Source organism: Pelecanus crispus, chromosome 10 (genome assembly GCF_030463565.1).
Source record: "Pelecanus crispus isolate bPelCri1 chromosome 10, bPelCri1.pri, whole genome shotgun sequence".
Lineage (NCBI taxonomy): Eukaryota > Metazoa > Chordata > Aves > Pelecaniformes > Pelecanidae > Pelecanus > Pelecanus crispus.
Window position 1 is genome coordinate 16,196,203 of NC_134652.1, and position 15,556 is coordinate 16,211,758.

At 52.8% G+C, this 15,556-nt stretch overlaps 3 protein-coding genes across 5 annotated transcripts in view; 1 reads left to right on the forward strand and 2 right to left on the reverse strand.

Annotated features, from left to right (window-relative positions):
• Positions 1-15,556, reverse strand: part of OGA (O-GlcNAcase) — a 457,590-nt gene that overhangs the window by 303,900 nt on the left and 138,134 nt on the right. The window lies entirely within an intron of this gene.
• Positions 499-8,075, forward strand: DPCD (deleted in primary ciliary dyskinesia homolog (mouse)). Of its 3 annotated transcripts, XM_075717642.1 has the most exons (7): positions 499-562; positions 798-878; positions 1,551-1,675; positions 2,511-2,644; positions 4,425-4,431; positions 6,721-6,780; positions 7,936-8,075. In XM_075717642.1, the coding sequence occupies exons 1-7, from the start codon at positions 499-501 to the stop codon at positions 8,038-8,040; spliced, it is 576 nt and encodes a 191-aa protein (XP_075573757.1). In that variant the 3' UTR covers positions 8,041-8,075. The 3 variants fall into 3 exon arrangements, with proteins under 3 accessions (XP_075573757.1, XP_075573756.1, XP_075573755.1); XM_075717641.1 differs by lacking the exon at positions 4,425-4,431 and having other exon boundaries at positions 780-878; positions 6,678-6,780; XM_075717640.1 differs by lacking the exon at positions 4,425-4,431 and having other exon boundaries at positions 6,678-6,780.
• The window catches only part of FBXW4 (F-box and WD repeat domain containing 4), a 62,202-nt gene continuing 57,560 nt past the window's right edge, over positions 10,915-15,556 (reverse strand). Inside the window, exons 7-9 of the mRNA XM_075717666.1 lie at positions 12,229-12,369; positions 11,915-12,056; positions 10,915-11,656 (exon numbers count right to left, since the gene is read on the reverse strand). Coding sequence (XP_075573781.1) covers positions 11,540-11,656; positions 11,915-12,056; positions 12,229-12,369 — 400 coding nt within the window. The 3' untranslated portion in view covers positions 10,915-11,539. The remainder of the gene's footprint in view (positions 11,657-11,914; positions 12,057-12,228; positions 12,370-15,556) is intronic.

Consider the following 15,556-nt stretch of genomic DNA (forward strand, 5'->3'; position numbering starts at 1 on the left):
GCTTCTAGGCACCTAAGTCCTTTCCAGGGCTCGGAAGAGCCTTTTTCCAGGTAGCATTTTAACTCGTCTAAGACAAAACACCCACGCCGGGCACCAAGCTCGCCTTGCCAGCATCCTCAGGCCGTGAAGGCTCCAACGCCACCAAGCCGGCTCGCCCCAGGACTAGCGGCACCCACACCCTCGGGGCAGGAACCGCTCCCCCGAGACCCCGCGGCTGGGCCCGAGGACCGGCAGGAAGGCGGGGCCCCCCTTGCCCCGGCCTGAGGAGGGGCGGCGAGAGGGCCGGGACCCCCTACACCAGCGGGGGAGCAGCCGGAGCCCCCCGCGACCCCAGCCCCGAGGAGGGGAAGGGCCCCCCCAAACCAGACGGGGCGCGGGGAAGGGGGAAATGGGCCCCGGGGCCGCTCTCACCTAGGGGCCGCAGCCGCAGCGGCGGGAAGTGCTTCCGGGTAGCGGCCGGAAGTGTCCGCGTTGCCGTGGCGACGGGGCCCGACCGCCATGGCGGTGCCGAGCTGGCTGGAGAGGCTGCGGGCTGCCAGCAAGACAGCGCTGATGCAGGACGGTAACGGCGGCGGCGAGACGGGATAGCCCCCTCCCTCCCCCCCGACGTGTTTTGGGGTGACCCTGCAGCGAGCGGGCGGGGGGACGGAGCGCTCCCGGGGGCGGCCCTGCACCCGGGACAGGGCCCCAGCTCAAAGGGCGCTGGGCCGGGGACGCGGCCCCAGACAGCGGGACGGGGCCATACACCCAGGGATAGGTGTATTCCTATTTACCCTCACCACCTGCCTTGCCTCTAGGGAAGCGGAAGATCCACTACCTGTTTGAAGATGGGAAGGAGATGGCCGAAGAGTATGACGTGAAGACCGGTCAGTTAGTGAGTAAGTGGTGCTCTCAGCTGGCCCCCAGCAGACGTGGGTCAGGGCAGAACTGTGGTGCGCATGGCAGCGGGTCTGCACTCGCAGGACTGGGGTGTTGAGAGGGACCTCCTGGTAAGGAACAAATCGCCCCTAAATATTCTGGGAGATAGGTATGCCTGTAGTTGAATGTTGTAGGGACATAAGTATGGTTCAGTTTGGGCCCAGGGCGCTCTGACTTCCGTGGCATAGCAGACCTTGCTTTAGCCCAGGATCTCTCCCAAACAGCTCATCTGTACCAACAGACTTGGACAAACTAAATGGGATTGTCATTTTGCATAGCCAGGCACTGAGTCTGTAGCACATGCTGGGGTGAAATATGCTTTTTGGTGGCTTCTGCAACCACAAACAAGCAAGGTGTCGGTTATGGATCTTGTCCAAAACCACATCAGCTGCGGCACGGCACCTGTTGCAACCCTACCATGGCTTCAGCACCAAGTAGCAAAAAGGAGAGACTTGATACAGAATTTCTGATTTCAGCAATAGGTCAGCTAACAGATCCACTCACACCAAAATGGAAATGACTGGAATTAAGATGCATATCTTCATATCATCTCAGTGTGCTGGGCAGCTTTGGCAGTCATTTGCTGGAGTTCTTATACAGCAGAATAATGAAAACCCTTCTCCCTTCCACAGGTAGAAAATGGCGAGAGAAGAACACCCTTGGGGGCTCTGGCAAGTGGCAGGTTGAAGTGGGAGAGCCAACCTCACTGCTCCTGGGAGCACTGGAATCAGAGCTCATAAAGGAAAGCAGCTCCAATGTAAGTAAGGGTCTGCAGGCACGATTGCACCTAAAACTACTTAGACTTGTGCTTGCAGCAGTAGTCAGTAGACCGCAGATCACTCACAGCCCCAAGAGACAGCCTTAACCTGCCCAGCACTCTGCTACAAATCCTCCCAAAGGTGCGGGGCTGGGTAGAAAGAGGGCACAGCTTAGGTTCTTTTGGGGTCTTCAAGAGATTTGTAGTTTCATTAAGTAGAGAAACTGCACTGCTGTGTTGGCCAGCTACTATCCTGGCTTCCAAAAAAGTAGGCTGAAAGGAAGGGCAGTGCCAGGACAAGTCAGTGGATGGAAAGCAGAGGTGATGACAACGAAAGGCTGACACAGGCAGTGCGTAGCAGGCTGCTCCTTAACACAGCGCTACCTGTTTCATTTTCACGTCCCACTAGCTTAGAGGGCAGAGGTTTTAGTCTCTCATCGTCTTTTCTACAGACCTGAAATGCAAGCACAGCCCTGCACAGCAAATTGGGGCAGAGCCAGGACTGAATCCAGCAGGTCTATAGGGTAGGCAGAGCTCATATTCGGTTGCCTGTGAGGAAGAGGCCCAGTTTCCCTGTAACCCTGTAGTGCAAGACTCCCTTGGTGAACACTTTCAGCCTCCTACAAGCAGGGTAGGCAGTGCCCTGGGTAAAGGTAGAGCAGTGCTAGCTCTAGGAAAGTGATGCTCAGGCAGTTTCTTGACTTACTTCCTAATGCTCCAGTGTGAAGGAAGAGCTACTCCCATGGGGAGCCTCTCAAGGTAGTACAGGAAGAAGGGGACAGGGAGGAGAGGAGACGGCTGGAGGAGCCTTGCTAAAGGTACTTGTTTGCTGTAGCCTGTCTTCATGAGGAAGGATACCCTGAGCAGCTTCCAGTGGCGGATCCGTAACCTGCCCTACCCGAAGGAGGTCTACAGCGTCTCCGTGGAGAAGGAGCAGCGCTGCTGTGTCATCCGGACCACCAACAAGAAGTCAGTAAGGACAGCACTGCCAGTGCTGAGAGTCCCTTGGGGTGGGCTGGCACAGAGGGCAGGCTAGTGATTGCACAGGGGGGTTGTCCTCTTTTGCCTTTGATCCCTAGTGTCCAGGGGCTGGGGGGCCCCGTCTCACAGCTGCATGTCTCCTGCTGTCCAATTTCCACTCCCGACTGCCCCGGACATGTTTACGGTAGAGCCCCTCAAGCTCTGCGCTGGCCTTTGCAAACTTATCTCACGGTTCCAGAAGCACAGTGTTTGCTCTGTTCTTTCCCTGTCAAATGTCGCTGCCTTAGAAAAATAAAGAGCCTTGCAGACCTTTTGAAGCTAGAGCATCCTGTTTTCTCCCTCTGACCACAATACTTTGATCTAGTCATTGTATCTCAGAATGCATGGAGCTGCAGGATTCAACAGGTACAGCAAAGTCACAGGCACCCAGGCAGCCAGATCTCCCTGTAGTCACAATGCCAATGACATGATCTGGAGGTAGCAAGGAAAAAAAGGCAGACTGAATCTGGAAAGGAAGCATCACAATATTCTGCCAAAAGAAATTTGAGATGTGAGTTAAAAAAAGAAAAGGCTTTTAAGCATCATCTTATACTGTGCCAGTACATGGCATCTCTCATGGAATGAGACACACACTGTGCCCCAAAGCATTTACAACCTCAGTGAGGTAAGCCAGGATGAGCAGTAGTATTGGGAAGCGATAGCAAGGAATGAGGATTAGGAGAACAACAGAGGATATTGGAAGATAAGTGAAAGCTATTTACAAACTGGGATAATACACCAGTATGGAAAGCTGGGCAGGCTGCTCTCTGCTTGCTTTCCCTCCCCAACATTGCTGCAGAACAGAGAAGGATCAGATTCATGGGTAAAATCAACCCCGGTGTTTCCCAATCTGCCCCCTGCTCTCTTTAAGCCGCTCTGTGCAGCTGGCTGTAGGTGGTGCTGTTGGCAAAGAACTGCTCCACTTTGGCTGCTGAACACCTTTCAGATTGCAGAACCCGCAAGTGTTCAGGCACGGGTTTCCCATGTCAGAGGCCGTGGCAAGGGGATGTTTGAGCTCTGCACATGAGCACACCTGGACGCTCAAAAGCAGGAGGAAGCTAGAAAGGAGGAAGGGGGAGTCTACCCCATGAAAACAGCAAGCAATTACAGTTCTAATACAGAAAGATGCTGGCCTAAATGCACGCAGAGGGATTCACAGAAGAGTGGCACCTTAGTAGGGGGACCTGTGTAGCAAAGATGAATGAGATTCCCATCAGTCGCACATGGATAAACATGGAGCTAGGACAGGAAGGGCGTATGTGAGCCTAAGTCCAACCACATACTATCACAGACAGGCTTATCTACTCCCAATCCTACTAACAGTACTGTGTATGTGGGTACTTCCTTGCCTGCGTAGGTGCTGTAACGTTATAATGTACCACTGAGGCTTCACCCATGCCCTACCTGACTTCAAGCTTCTTTGTACCACTCCCAGGAAAACAGTAGTCCCCCACAAGCAGGTGACACCTACACACTCGTAGGCTAGCGTCAGAGAGTTGAAGAACCTGACAGTGGCTCGTGGCCTGCAAATGAAAGTTAAGGACTTTTGGAATTAAAGCTGAAAGTCTTCTCACTGGGGGCAAGAATGACTTTGCTGTCAGTAGGGAGCAGGGACAGACTCCAGCACCAGAACACTTAGTACAGGCTCCAGGATATCTTATATCATTTCTCCTGGGTCTCCGCCAGGGCAAGGCACCACTCAGCGACTAATTCCAAGATAGCAACAAAGGCATGGAGTCCACAGAGAGAGCGTGCACATCACTACGGGAGAGAAAGGAAGCCTCGGAGCTTCTCCAGCCCTTGGAAGTCAGCCACGCTGCTTCTGAGCAACAGAGCTGTGCTGACCGCCAGCCAGAGGCATAAGCAATGGGATGGGTTGCCAAGTCACTACTGAGTGGCTCAGCTCTAAATTCTCAGCATACCAGTAGCAGTTTTCCCTACAGGCTGACAAAAAGTGGGTTTCCAGTAGGAAAATAATAGAGGTGACTTCACATACGCACTGTGGATCTCAGGCCAGGACCCGGGCTCTGAGTGCAATACTGCCCTTGGCCATGAGGTGAGAGGCGAGGGCAGAGAATCTGCCTGCCTCGGCAGGGATAACCACCCATCAGCTACCTCCCCAGCCCAGACAGGAGCTCTTCACTTCCACCAGTCACTCCCGTTCCCTCTGGCCACAGCAAGGGCTGCTCAAGTGGGATTTGCTTAAAACCTCGTGCTGTAAAATAAATCCATTAAACTAAATTCTAAAAACAAACCCAGAAAGCCACCTCCCCAAACGCCAAACCTGATTCAATTATTGTAGCGAGAGGCAGTGGTAATGTTAGGAGGAGGAGGGGGTGGCCAGGCAGATCTGGTTTCCTTTGATCTTGTCACAGATTTTAGTTTGAGGCCAGCCAAAGCCATTCTTCTCTCCTTCTCCTTAGTCCTGGGGCAGCAGAATGCTGCTGTTTCATTGATGACTCCCAAGGCCCTTTGAAACAGTGGGTTTTTCTGTGTACTGCTTTTTTTTTTTTTGTCTAATCGGTAAGAAGTTAACACTTCCTTAACATGTCTTTGTGTTCATCTAATCTCTGCTGTTTAACCTTTGACATCTCCCTTATTATCCATGTCTGCCACCTTTTCCAAATACCGACAGCAGTGACAACACAGAACGGTTTGAGCCCTGCGGTAACAAGCTGCGTACATTCCTCCCACTGCACCAGGAGAGCCATTTGCCCTTTGTAGCTGTTTTCACCGTGATTTGGAAAATAAACTGCAATTTGGGCAGAGGTAGCTAGAGAGGCCAAGCTTCACACACAGCCAGCAGAATGGAGAAGAACCTCTTATGGCATGGCAGCCTCTGCCTGTTCCCGCTCTGCTCCAGGCACCTCAGTACCAGCTACAGGCCAATTCCTTGGAGAGGATTGCCCATGAGCGTGCTGGAAGAGATTAAGAACCCAACCATGCCTCTACACAGGCATAGGACCACCAACTAGTGTGTTTGCTGCAGCCCCAGAGAGAACCAACAGATGCAGGGAAAGCCATGCCAAGGAAGAAAGGTCTCAGGCAAACGCACACAGACACAGGTCTACAAGGTTCTGGTCCAAAAGTCTTAGGAAGTCTCTTAGCTGCCTAGACAGCTTATAACTGCTCCAGTTCTACCTGAAACATATCCCTTTTCCTTCATACTGAGCAAAGCCCAAGGTTTGGTCGGTGGAGCAACACAGGCTGGATAAGGAGCTGGCAAAAAGCTCTCTCTCCTCTGCTTGGATGTGAGAGGTGATCGGGAAACTGGGATAGAGACAGGCAAAGAGCAGCCAGGGGAGCTGGGGGTGCAGAGGAGCACTTACAGCCACCATGGGGGCTGCATGGAGATGCTGCAGAGCAGAGGCTCAGGTGACTGTGGGCAGCTACACCTGGAGCTCTGTGCCCAGGGGTATGCCTAAGCACCACCGTGCCACCAAAGCAGGAAGTGCTCTAGGAAGCACAGCAAGAGGCCAAAAAGAGGGGTTTAAGAAGGACTGTAACACAAAACGGTGCATCACTCAGGAAAGTAAGTCACAGGGCACAAGGGCTTTGACAGCTGTTTTGACAAGAGCTAATGGAAGCTGGTACTTGGAGGGAATGAGAGGCCATGAGCAGGGACAAAGACAAGGGACACCTCTTGACAAAGATAAAACCTCTTGGTAGAGCTGAATAGTCTGTCCCTAACCACGTCTGGTGCTACTCAAGGGCAAGCTGGAGGGACCAAGCCCAAGCATACACACCGAAGCCCTTCAGGCCTTTGCCAGCTCTGATATCCAGTTTGGAGGTTTTTTTCCAGTGCTTCTGCCAGCCTGGAGGCACCAGCAGGCACACAACATGGCACAGAGTCCTCCTGCCAACCCTAAGTAGTCTGTTGTCCTCATCTACACCTTGTAGAACAGCACCCTGTAGCTCAGCACAGCTAGCGGGGGAATAGGAACCCCAACTTCCTCATTTCTGTCTCCTTTCTTGTTTGTAGGTACTACAAAAAGTTTTCTATTCCTGACCTGGACCGATACCAGCTCCCCTTGGATGCAGCTGCCCTGAGCTTCACCCATGCCAACAACACCCTGATCATCACGGTGAGGTTTTAGCCACGCAGAACAGCACTTTGCCCTTCTCTGTATGTCCACAAAGAAGTTAAAATTCTTACACGTGGGGAAATGAGGCAGAGCAGGGAGATCTGCTGAGGGTCACTGATGAGCCCCCTTCTCTGTCACACAGTCAGTGGGAGTTTCAGATTACACTGGGCATGCTGACACTAGCCAGGACAGCCCAGGCCACAGGAGGGGCCCTGCTTGCTGCTTAAGGTGACTTGCAGGTGGAAAAGTGTCTGTCGTGCCCCGTTTTCCATGTATCCCCTCCTTCAGGCCTGAGCAAGCCTCCACTCTCAGTGACAGCAAGTTTCTCTTGCCTCAGAGCATAAGTGTTAAGAGTCCAAGGACCTGCTGCACTTAGAGGTCTTGCATTCTTAAAAAAAAAAAACAACACAAAAAAAAAAAAATCACCTGCTGGTTTCTGCCAGAGAGGACACACTTCAACACACACGGTGGAAGTGAGAGACTGGCAAAATGGGCACTTACCTGTTGTTGCAGGGAGCAGACAGAGGCAGACAGATGCTTTTGAGCAGCAGGTGCTCATCTTAAATCTAGAAGTCAGCTACCCAGTGAGCATGCCCTCCGAGGGAAACCTTGCAGCAGAGCTGGGGGTGCACATGCAGAGGAAATAGGCCAAGAGGAGCACCCTGAGTCCTTCTGATCTTCTGTTTGCTATGGGCCAAACCCTTGCCAAAAACACCTGCATCCACCACTAAACTGCAGCTGGGTGAGGGGGCTCTGAAGGGAGGACAGAGGAACTGCAACTCTTGCTGCTCTGTCTGCTTTAAAAAAAAAAAATGCATATTTTATATATATAAAAAACACATGTGAGCATACAATCAGTGAGCACACCAGGGATCTGCATGACACAGCTTGCCACGATATTCCAGAGGGGTTGGCGGGGGCCAGGACCGCACATCCAGCTGGGAAGTTTTACTTGTGCTGTAAAAGACACTCCAGATCTTGGCAAATGTCCCTAGCGTGATGGCACCACCTCCAAACAGGCTTCGGAAGTAGCTGGTAACAGAAAGGCCTCCCTTGGCAGGGGGGGCCCAGCTGCGCTGGTAGCGCCTGGCCCCAGCTGGTCTGCGGAGCAGAGGCTGAACAGGAGTGCTAAGCGCATTTCTCTCTGTCCTACAGTACCAGAAGCCGAAGGAGATCCTGGCTGCAGAAGAGCAGCTGCAGAAGGAGCTGAAGAAGATAAAGGCAGCTAACAATGGGGATGGTGATTGTAAGACCCAGTAGGCAGTGGCTGCTAAGAGGCTGAGGTGGGGGGCAGCTCTCTGGCATAGCTTCACGGTATTTATTTTACCTTTTCTAATAAAAATTAGTCCTGTTGTTAATAGAGCCGTTTGGAGGAATCTTTGCAGGCCCAGGGAGACGGCAGGGCGGTCGACCTCTTTACTGCCTGGTCTGCTGATTTACGCAGACATTTATGATCCTCCTATGAGTTCCAGGAAGCTGCAGCATGCAAAGGAAGTGCGCCACAGCCAGCAGCCCTCTCCCCATCCTCCATGAGCAGAAGCGACATGAAAGCTGGATAGTTCCCCTTGGGAATTCCCTCTGTCTGCCACCATTGCTGAAGGCAGTAACATTTGGAAAACAAGATTCCCCGTCCTCACACCCGTTACCTGTCTGGGATGTGCTTGGAAGCCACTCTCCTCCTGCGCTGTTGTGCACGGTCCTCTGTGCAGTTAGACTGATGCTCTGGCGACTCTGGCTTCTCTGCAAACCGCATCAATGCTTAGACCTGAACGGGCGCAGCCTATGAAATAGGGTGAAGGGGAGGACACCCAAATGCTTCCTTACCGCCAGCCATGCGCAACATGACGTGCAGAGCACAGGCGGCCGTGCAGAGCGCAGGAACCAAAATGCAGCTGCCTTCATTTGCATGGCACGGAGGGGCAAGGGGTGACGGGCCACTGGCCAGCTCGGGAGTAGCAGTAGCACACTCCTTTTGTGAAGGCACGAGCATGGCCCGTCACAAACCTCGCCGCACAGACAGCACCCTGTGCATCGGGACAACCCCAGCAGTGCTGCTGCTTTAGCAACCCGCCCTCCAACCAGCCGCTGCCTCTACCCTGCACCAGCCATCCCTGTGCTTACATTTCTGCATGTCCTTCCTTCCCAGTTCATATTTGAATGGCTCCTGCCCAAACAAAACCTACTTTGAAGTGAGCAGGTCATGGGCTCCCAGCATAGCTCCCCTGATGAGGGCTGCTTTCAGACCATGAAAACTCATTATTAGAGCCTGGGTGGCATCCCCAGTTAGAGCCTCACTGCTGGGTGGCTCCAGGAGCCACCTGCATAGTCCTCCCAAGACAACGAAGGCACCATCAACTGGCAGAGCTCATCAGAGCCAGCATGCCAGCCCCACTTGCAGCTTCCCCATTTCCCCAATGTCACCCAAGATGCAAAGGTGCGCCTGTCTACCCACCAGTGCTGGCACCACCATGGCTGCAGCTCTGCTCCTGGCTTCAGCCAGGAAGAACCTAAAAGCAGCTACAAGAGCGCAGGACCCACCAACATGGGCTGCAGGAAGGGACTGGCAGCAGCAACGTTGCAGGAAGGGCTGTCACAGGAGTCATCACCTGCACCAGTGATACTTGTTCACCTGCTCAGCTGACACACTCATTCCTACTCTGGGCCTTGCCCAAGTCCCAGTGCAATAAAGAACCTCTCCTCCCACCTCACAGTTACTCCAGTTCTTTCACAACCTTTCCCTCTTTGGCAGTGTCCCCAAGAGACACTGCCAAAGACGTTTAATATCTCCATCCCTCCCCTCCCAATTTCATTAAAGGACTTGTAACACACCAGGACCTGAGAAAAAACAGACCTCACCCCACCACCCCCCCAAGCTCTGCCAGCTCGCTCTCTCTGGTCTTCTACCTCGTGCCTAATTACTTACCTAAAGCTCTCCTCATGCAGAGCCCAAAGCGCTCCAAGCAATACAACAGCAGCATTTAGCAACCCCTGACGCAAAGCACCATCTTTTCAGCAACAGCTCAGTATAGGTGTCCCCGTCCCCCCCCCCGAATCATTGTCTTGGGCTAGCAGCCTTTGGGAACTACAGCTCTGAGCTGATGGAGGATTATTCCAGCCATGGCACCTTTTTACAGCAGTAGATCATTGCTTGGGGCACTTAGACATCAACTCTGCCACTTACACAAGGAGAGTATGCAGCACCACGGTAGCTGCAAGGGAGCTGGCAGCAAGCAGGCATGAGTGGCAGTAGAGGAACAGGCACAGATCAGGAACTGTGACAGGGAGCTGTGCTGGAAACATCCTCATGAGAATGTGATCCTGCGGCAAAGCCGTGCTTTTAAATTACTTTGCACCCTGAGCTGCTGCCTCACATCCACTGGGAACAGAGGGCTGCCTTCAAGCAGGTGAGGAGCTTGTTGGTTCCACTCCCTCCCTGCTCAGGCAAGGACGCCAGCAAACATCCTCTTCCAATTTTTGTGCATCACGAGGGAAGAGCAGCTTCATGACAGTGGAAATTACCTATTAAATTCTAACAAAGGACCATGCTGTGTGCTTTGCCCTAGAAGCGCTCCCAGTTTGTGATACAAAACCGCTCCTTTACCTACCCAGGATACCCAAACTCACAGCCTCCTTCCCCAAAGAGGACCAGATGCTGACACTGCCCGCAATTCACCCACAGTACATTCATCCACAGACATCCACATTCATCCAGACAGCACAGAGCACGCTGAAAGCTATGGTGTTCTGAGAACCAGCTCGGGTTCAGAAGGCTGACAAAAAGGAGCGGAGCCCACTTAGATGTGCCTACAGGATCCCAGTAAACCACATCAAGGCCTTGGTGTTTGCACTTAGTCCAGTTTGCTGCTTCATTATACAGGCAGCAAGCGAGTTGCAGATCCTACTTCTCGATTTCTTGCTTGAACAAGTGACATGAGATCCAAAATCCCAGGAACTGCCTTCAATGTAGCAGTGTCACAGGGTTTAGCCAGGGAGAGAGATCTATTAGACATGTAGACAGAGTCTGAAAATAGGCCCAACCTCCTCCACCCAGCCAGGCCTCCACAATCAGCAGGTAACATTGCAGCCCCTTTGGAACTTGAAACAAAACATACAGTCTCTTTTGTTTCCCTTCAGAGTTTTATTTAGCAAAATGCGACCACTTCAGCCCTGCCAAGTGCACAGCCCGACCTGATGGCCAGCTTGGGGAGGCATACACTGAAAGCAGGGCTGGCTCTGCCTTTTAGCTTGGTTCTTGCTCTTGGCTGCGAAGGACAACACAAGCAGATGTCAGGAGAGCAAACGCAGGTGAAAGGTGGGCCCTGCTCCAGGCACCTTTCCCTTCCACCAAATCAGTCCACCCCACACACAGCCTAGACTTGCTTCACATGGCTCAGAGCTTGGCTGATCTCAACCTGACCAGCACACACAGCTGACAGGGCATCCTGGCTCAACTTGCCCCTCAAATGCTGTATCCACAGAAAAAAGAAAAAAAAAAAGAAAAAAAGAACACAGTTAATTAAACAAACCCTGACTTGCACAAAATAAAAAGGGTAAAGGACAGTCGGCCTTTATTTCCACTAATGGGCAGGTGAGGTTGAGAAAGTCTGGCCCTTTGTGCACTCTTCAATGTAGCTTTCTGGCAGGCAAAAAATCCCTTCAGAAGCCTTGGGGGCCATTCTCACCTCTCCTGCCCTGCGATTCCCTGAGCCAAGTGTCAACTCTGCTGAGTTGGGGTGACCAGAAGCAGCTGTGGTGCCCCTCACTGGGCCGTGAAGTCTAGGACGTGCAGGGCTGATGCCAGGGCAGCGTACAGATGGGTGGTACTGAAACGGAGGCAGTACACTGGGCTGCTGGTGGGTGAGGACAGGTGAAAGCTCTGCAAGAAAACAGGAGAATCAACCTTTCAAAGAAGAGGTCTGCCCAAAGACCCCAAGCTGTGTTACAGACCCAAAGGCTGAGACGCCTGAGCAAAGCAGGCTTTTCCCTGCATCATATAGGTTAGGTTCCCCATGGTGGGCTCACCCCAAAGACAGCCCAGCAGCCTCTCTCTCTTCTTCCAAAGAGACGCAGGCACTGGGCTGTCAGAGAACAGCTCAGAAACTCTGCTGCTGCCTGGCCTCTGGCCAGCCCTCACCTGCAGGCACTGGGTCTGCCGCTTATCCCAGAGGCGCACCACGCCGTAGTAAGAAGAGCCGCTGGCAATCATATGGTTCTTATCACTCCTTATGCAGTACAGGGCACTGTCATGGGGCTCTTCCCACTCCTGGACGCACTTCCTGCAAGGGCAACATAAACCAGAGCGGGGCTGAGCCTCCACTCCTCCACCACTGGAGCTGAGGCCCAATTTGCTTGAAGGAGCTAATTCAGCTGCAGGCAAGTCCACAGACACTGCACAAGGATTGCCCGGGAGCCTCACGCAGGCCCCTGAGGGCAGCAGGGTAGGCTCACCTGGTGCTGGTCCGTATGTCCCAGTAGCGGATGTAGGTGTCATACCCACAAGAAAGGAGAAGGGAGGGCGTTTCATAGAAGACATCAAGGACTCCAGCTCCACGGTGGAAGTCAGTCCCTAAACAGGTCAACAGCTGACCACTGCAACGAAACACAACAGGGGAAGAGTCATTCAGAGCAAAAGTGCCCTTCCAGTTCACCTGGCCAGAGCAGAGATGGTGTCACAGAAGTCTCCTAGATCTCATTTCTGTGATTTAACAGAATGCAAAAACCTGCACGGTTTTCCTCTCCCCGCCCCAGCTTCTGCTACCGGTTGGGCCACTAACTGTCATGGAGGGTGACCAGCAGGAGTCACAGCTGTAAGAGGAAGAGCCAAGGAACAGGCACAGCTGACCCCCACTAGAACAGGATCATTTTCCTTGGGAGAAGTGACTAGTACTCAGAATGATGGGGCTCCATTTCCATAGGAGACAATTCTCAACTTCGTCAAACTCCAGATAATCTGCAACAGCCACTTACCTGGTCAATCCCATCCCATCCCAGACCCAGTCCTTCAAAATACTGCCCACTGGGGTATTTCCCCAGTATCTTTGACACACAGCTCAGATCCACAGGCAAATCAGACTCTCCTGACCCAGTCCGCCATGGCTGCTCTCCTCAACCCCCTCCAGTTATACTGCATACTGCAAACACCATATCTGGGGTTGAACATGACAGGTCAAGAGCAACCACCCCAGGGCTGCTCTGGAGATGACTTTCCAAAGGCTAGCTTCCCCCCTCCTTTTTAATTCCTTGCTTGCTGTGAAAGAGCAAAAGCAAGATCTCCGTGAAGCTCTAAGCCAGATGCTTTGTGGCTGTACCACTCTGCTGCTGCTTGTTCATGTGCAGCTCAACCAGGAGGATGGTGCCTGGTGAGGGCCCACCCTGCCAGACCACAAGAACGAGCTTGAGCCCCTTCCCTGGGCCATATGAAATTGCATGAGGCACATAGCACAGCCCATCCCCAGTTATCACTCCACCTGCCCCAGCAGCCAGCAACACCCAGCCATGGCAGACTCTTGGGAATGGAGGGGACAATCTGCTCCAGCTGCTTGAAATGGCCACCTATTGCAAACCCTCCTTTTCTTCCTCCTCCTCACACCCTCTAAATCAAAAATGCCGGACACAATAAACCTTGAAGCACCTGCTTTTCAAACCCTGCCACACGGCCACCCCTCTCCAACAGGCTCTTGGTTCTCAGGACAATGAAGCGGTCCTGAAAGCCGACAGCACGGATCCCACAGTGGGGTCACTCCCAGCATCTCCCCCCATTATTTTGTTACTTTCTGCTCCTTGATCCAGCATCACACAGTTCTGAGGCACATCGCCAAATGCCTTAATTCTGTCTGTAATCTGGGCTAAAGCCCTCGTCGGGGGATAAAGACCACACAAAAGGAGAAATAGAGTCCCGGGAGATGTTAAAACAAGTAAACACCTTTGTGTCAGGAGAGAGAAATTGCTGATAAAGCAGATTAGCGCCTCGAGCCCTGGTGTCCCCAGATCAGAAGGCGAGCCCTGGCCGATCTTTGCAGCCAGCACGCTTCTATGATCACAGAGCTGGCGGCATGCTGGGGCCAGCCTGTTTCCCCACAGTCACTCTCCAAAGAGCAGATTATGTAGAATAACAATTTCTTTGTGGCTGTGTAATTCCCTCCGTGACCGTGGCTGTGGGCAGCTACATTGGCCCTTGATGCCAGGGCCCTAGCAACCATTTAGAGAGGCCAACCAGCCCTAGCAATGGCCCCCCCGTGCAAACCTCTTGGACAAGCTTTAACATCAAGTGCATGAATTAATCCCCCCCCAACACGAATCCAGGGGTGCTGGCTTATTGGACTTTGTGTTTCTCCAGGCAAGAGATCGAGGGGATTCCAGGCTTCAGCCCTTTGCAACCTTCTCACAATACATTAACCCTTGGAAGTTTACTTGCAAACCAACCCAGCAGCAACTCTGCACCTGTGTGCAGGTCGAGAGGTTGAAACATTTGCAGTCTGAGCACTGCGAGCAAGAGCTGTGGCGTTTGGCTGGGGCAGATGGGTCCTCAGCTCCACCATGGAGTGCGACATGGATGGGCATCTCTGAGCTCTGGCACTCCCCTGCCCCTCCAAGCACACAGATCCCCTCCATCTGCCGTTCTGCAAAGCCCGCAGGACAGAAGGACATGTACACAACCCTTGTCAAGGCTTCCACACAACCTTCTTCATCCTACCAGTTACGTATGTGTGGCCCAGAGTTGTAAGACACACAACGGATGTATGAGGAGGAGTCAGCTGCTCTCCCAAACAAGAGCCCTTGGACTACCTGTGAGATGCATAAAGAGCCAGACTGCCTCACCTGCAGAGTCCTCTGCCAGTTGCTCAGGCAGGAGCAGGGTGTTACTCACAGGAGATGAGCTATCTCAGTGAGCCCTAGGCCGCACCAGCAGCTTAGACCCCTCTCTCCCCTCTCCTGCACGCTACTGCTTTTTTTTGTTTGTTTCATAGGGTACCCCCTGGACTGGTGCTCTGGGCACTTGGCACTTAGGGAGAGGAAACCGGGACGGGTAGCTGCACATGAGCCACGCAGCCCAGGAGCACATGTGGTGAATATCTCCTGCTAGCTAGCTGAAGCCTGTTTGTGTTATTTCCCCTCCACCATTTTCCCTGCAAATACACCTTTAATATGTAAAGGACTAAGTGAGCTCAGGGGGAGAGGAGCACTGTGCTGAGCAAAGGTAGCAGGATGCAGAAGAACATCTAGGGATCTTTTACTGACTGGGACCAGCCCTCTCCCTCCTCTCAGGTGCTTGAAACAGGTCACAGCAGATCTCCTCAGAACCTCCCACCTCTAAACAAGCACCCATCACACCCAGAGCGAGCCTGGCCACGTTAAGGCTTGTCTTCCATCTCCCAGACCAGACCTCAGTCTGCAGTGCTGCAAGATGGCAGCCATTTTTAATGGTAGCCTGGTGATGTCTCCAAGTGAAAAATTTCAGCATCAAAGGGACAGGAGAAACCAGAGAGTCTGGATTCCTGCTTTCAGGGCTTCCTTTGCAGCACTGAACACAACCCAGGTGCCTCACTGCCGGTGTTTCTCCATGCCTTCACACCTCACTGCAGTGGTACCCAAGCATCCCAGCAGTCACACCTGTTTTTCTCCCTCCACTTCCCTTTCCAGCCTAGGCAACAAAAAAGAAAGAAAAGAAAAAAAAAAAGCGGGGGGGGGGGCAGGGGGCAGGAAGGATTAGCTTCTCCCTGTAAGCAGGAAAGGAGCACAGATACTTGCAAGTTACTGCAGCAAAGCAAACCTTGCT